The 847-nt window shown below is 57.9% G+C and overlaps 1 protein-coding gene across 1 annotated transcript in view; it reads right to left on the reverse strand.

Annotated features, from left to right (window-relative positions):
* The window catches only part of ETH_00041015 (uncharacterized protein), a gene marked incomplete at both ends in the record, with an annotated part of 372 nt that extends 105 nt beyond the window's left edge, over positions 1–267 (reverse strand). The window contains one exon of the mRNA XM_013374144.1: positions 1–267. Coding sequence (XP_013229598.1) covers positions 1–267 — 267 coding nt within the window.
* Positions 268–847: the final 580 nt, after the last annotated feature.

Raw genomic sequence — 847 nt, forward strand, 5'->3', positions numbered from 1 at the left:
GACGCCTCCATCAAGCGGCTCAACAGTCTCCTCCAAAAGCTCTTGACTGTCTCTCCCGATGCTGCAGCAGAAATTGGCGCCACTTTCTTCGACATTTGCTTCAGGGTGGCCTCCCGCTGCTGCTGCTGCTGCTGCTGCAGCAGCTGCTGCTGCTGCTTGTGCTGCTGCAGCTGCTGCAGCTGCTGCAGCTGCTGCAGCTGCTGCAGCTGCTGCAGCTGCTGCTGCTGTTGCTGCTGCTGTTGCTCCTGCTGCTGCTGCTGTTTGTTTCTCTCAAGCGCGCGTCGTGGGGTGTATGTACACTGCACGGTTTGTCTTCTTTGAGCTTCGCGTGGGGTGTACGTACACCCCAGCGCGCATGCAGTGTCTTGTGGGGTGCTGCAGGTGCATGCAATGGATGAAGCTGCTCGCATTTCTTCTTTTTGGAGGGGAATTGCTTCCTCGGAGACGGTAGACGCAGCACTGTCTCCTTTATCTTGCTGCTGCTGCTGCTGCTGCTGATGCTGCTGCTGCTGCTGCGGCCTTTCGTCTTTTGGTGCTTCTGCTGCATCTGCGCTCTTCCTGGTTTATCTGCTGCTGCATCTTCCGCTGCTGCATCTTCTGCTGCTGCACTTTCTGCTGCTGCTGCTGCTGTTGTTGCTGCTGCTGCTGCTGCTGCAGGCAAGGAAGACTGCAGCAAGGGAGCTGGTGCAGCACGCGCAGCTGGCGCTGGAGCACAGCGAAGAGGCGAGGCCTCTTGTCTTGCGGTTTGTCTCCAAACAAATTTAATGTCCCTTTTCCTTTTGCTGCTGCTGCTGAGGCCCAACATACAGGCTGCTGCTGCTGCAGCTGCTGCTGCAGCTGCTGCTGC

The sequence above is a fragment of the Eimeria tenella genome, genomic scaffold (genome assembly GCF_000499545.2).
Source record: "Eimeria tenella Houghton genomic scaffold, Eth_scaff1964, whole genome shotgun sequence".
NCBI lineage: Eukaryota > Apicomplexa > Conoidasida > Eucoccidiorida > Eimeriidae > Eimeria > Eimeria tenella.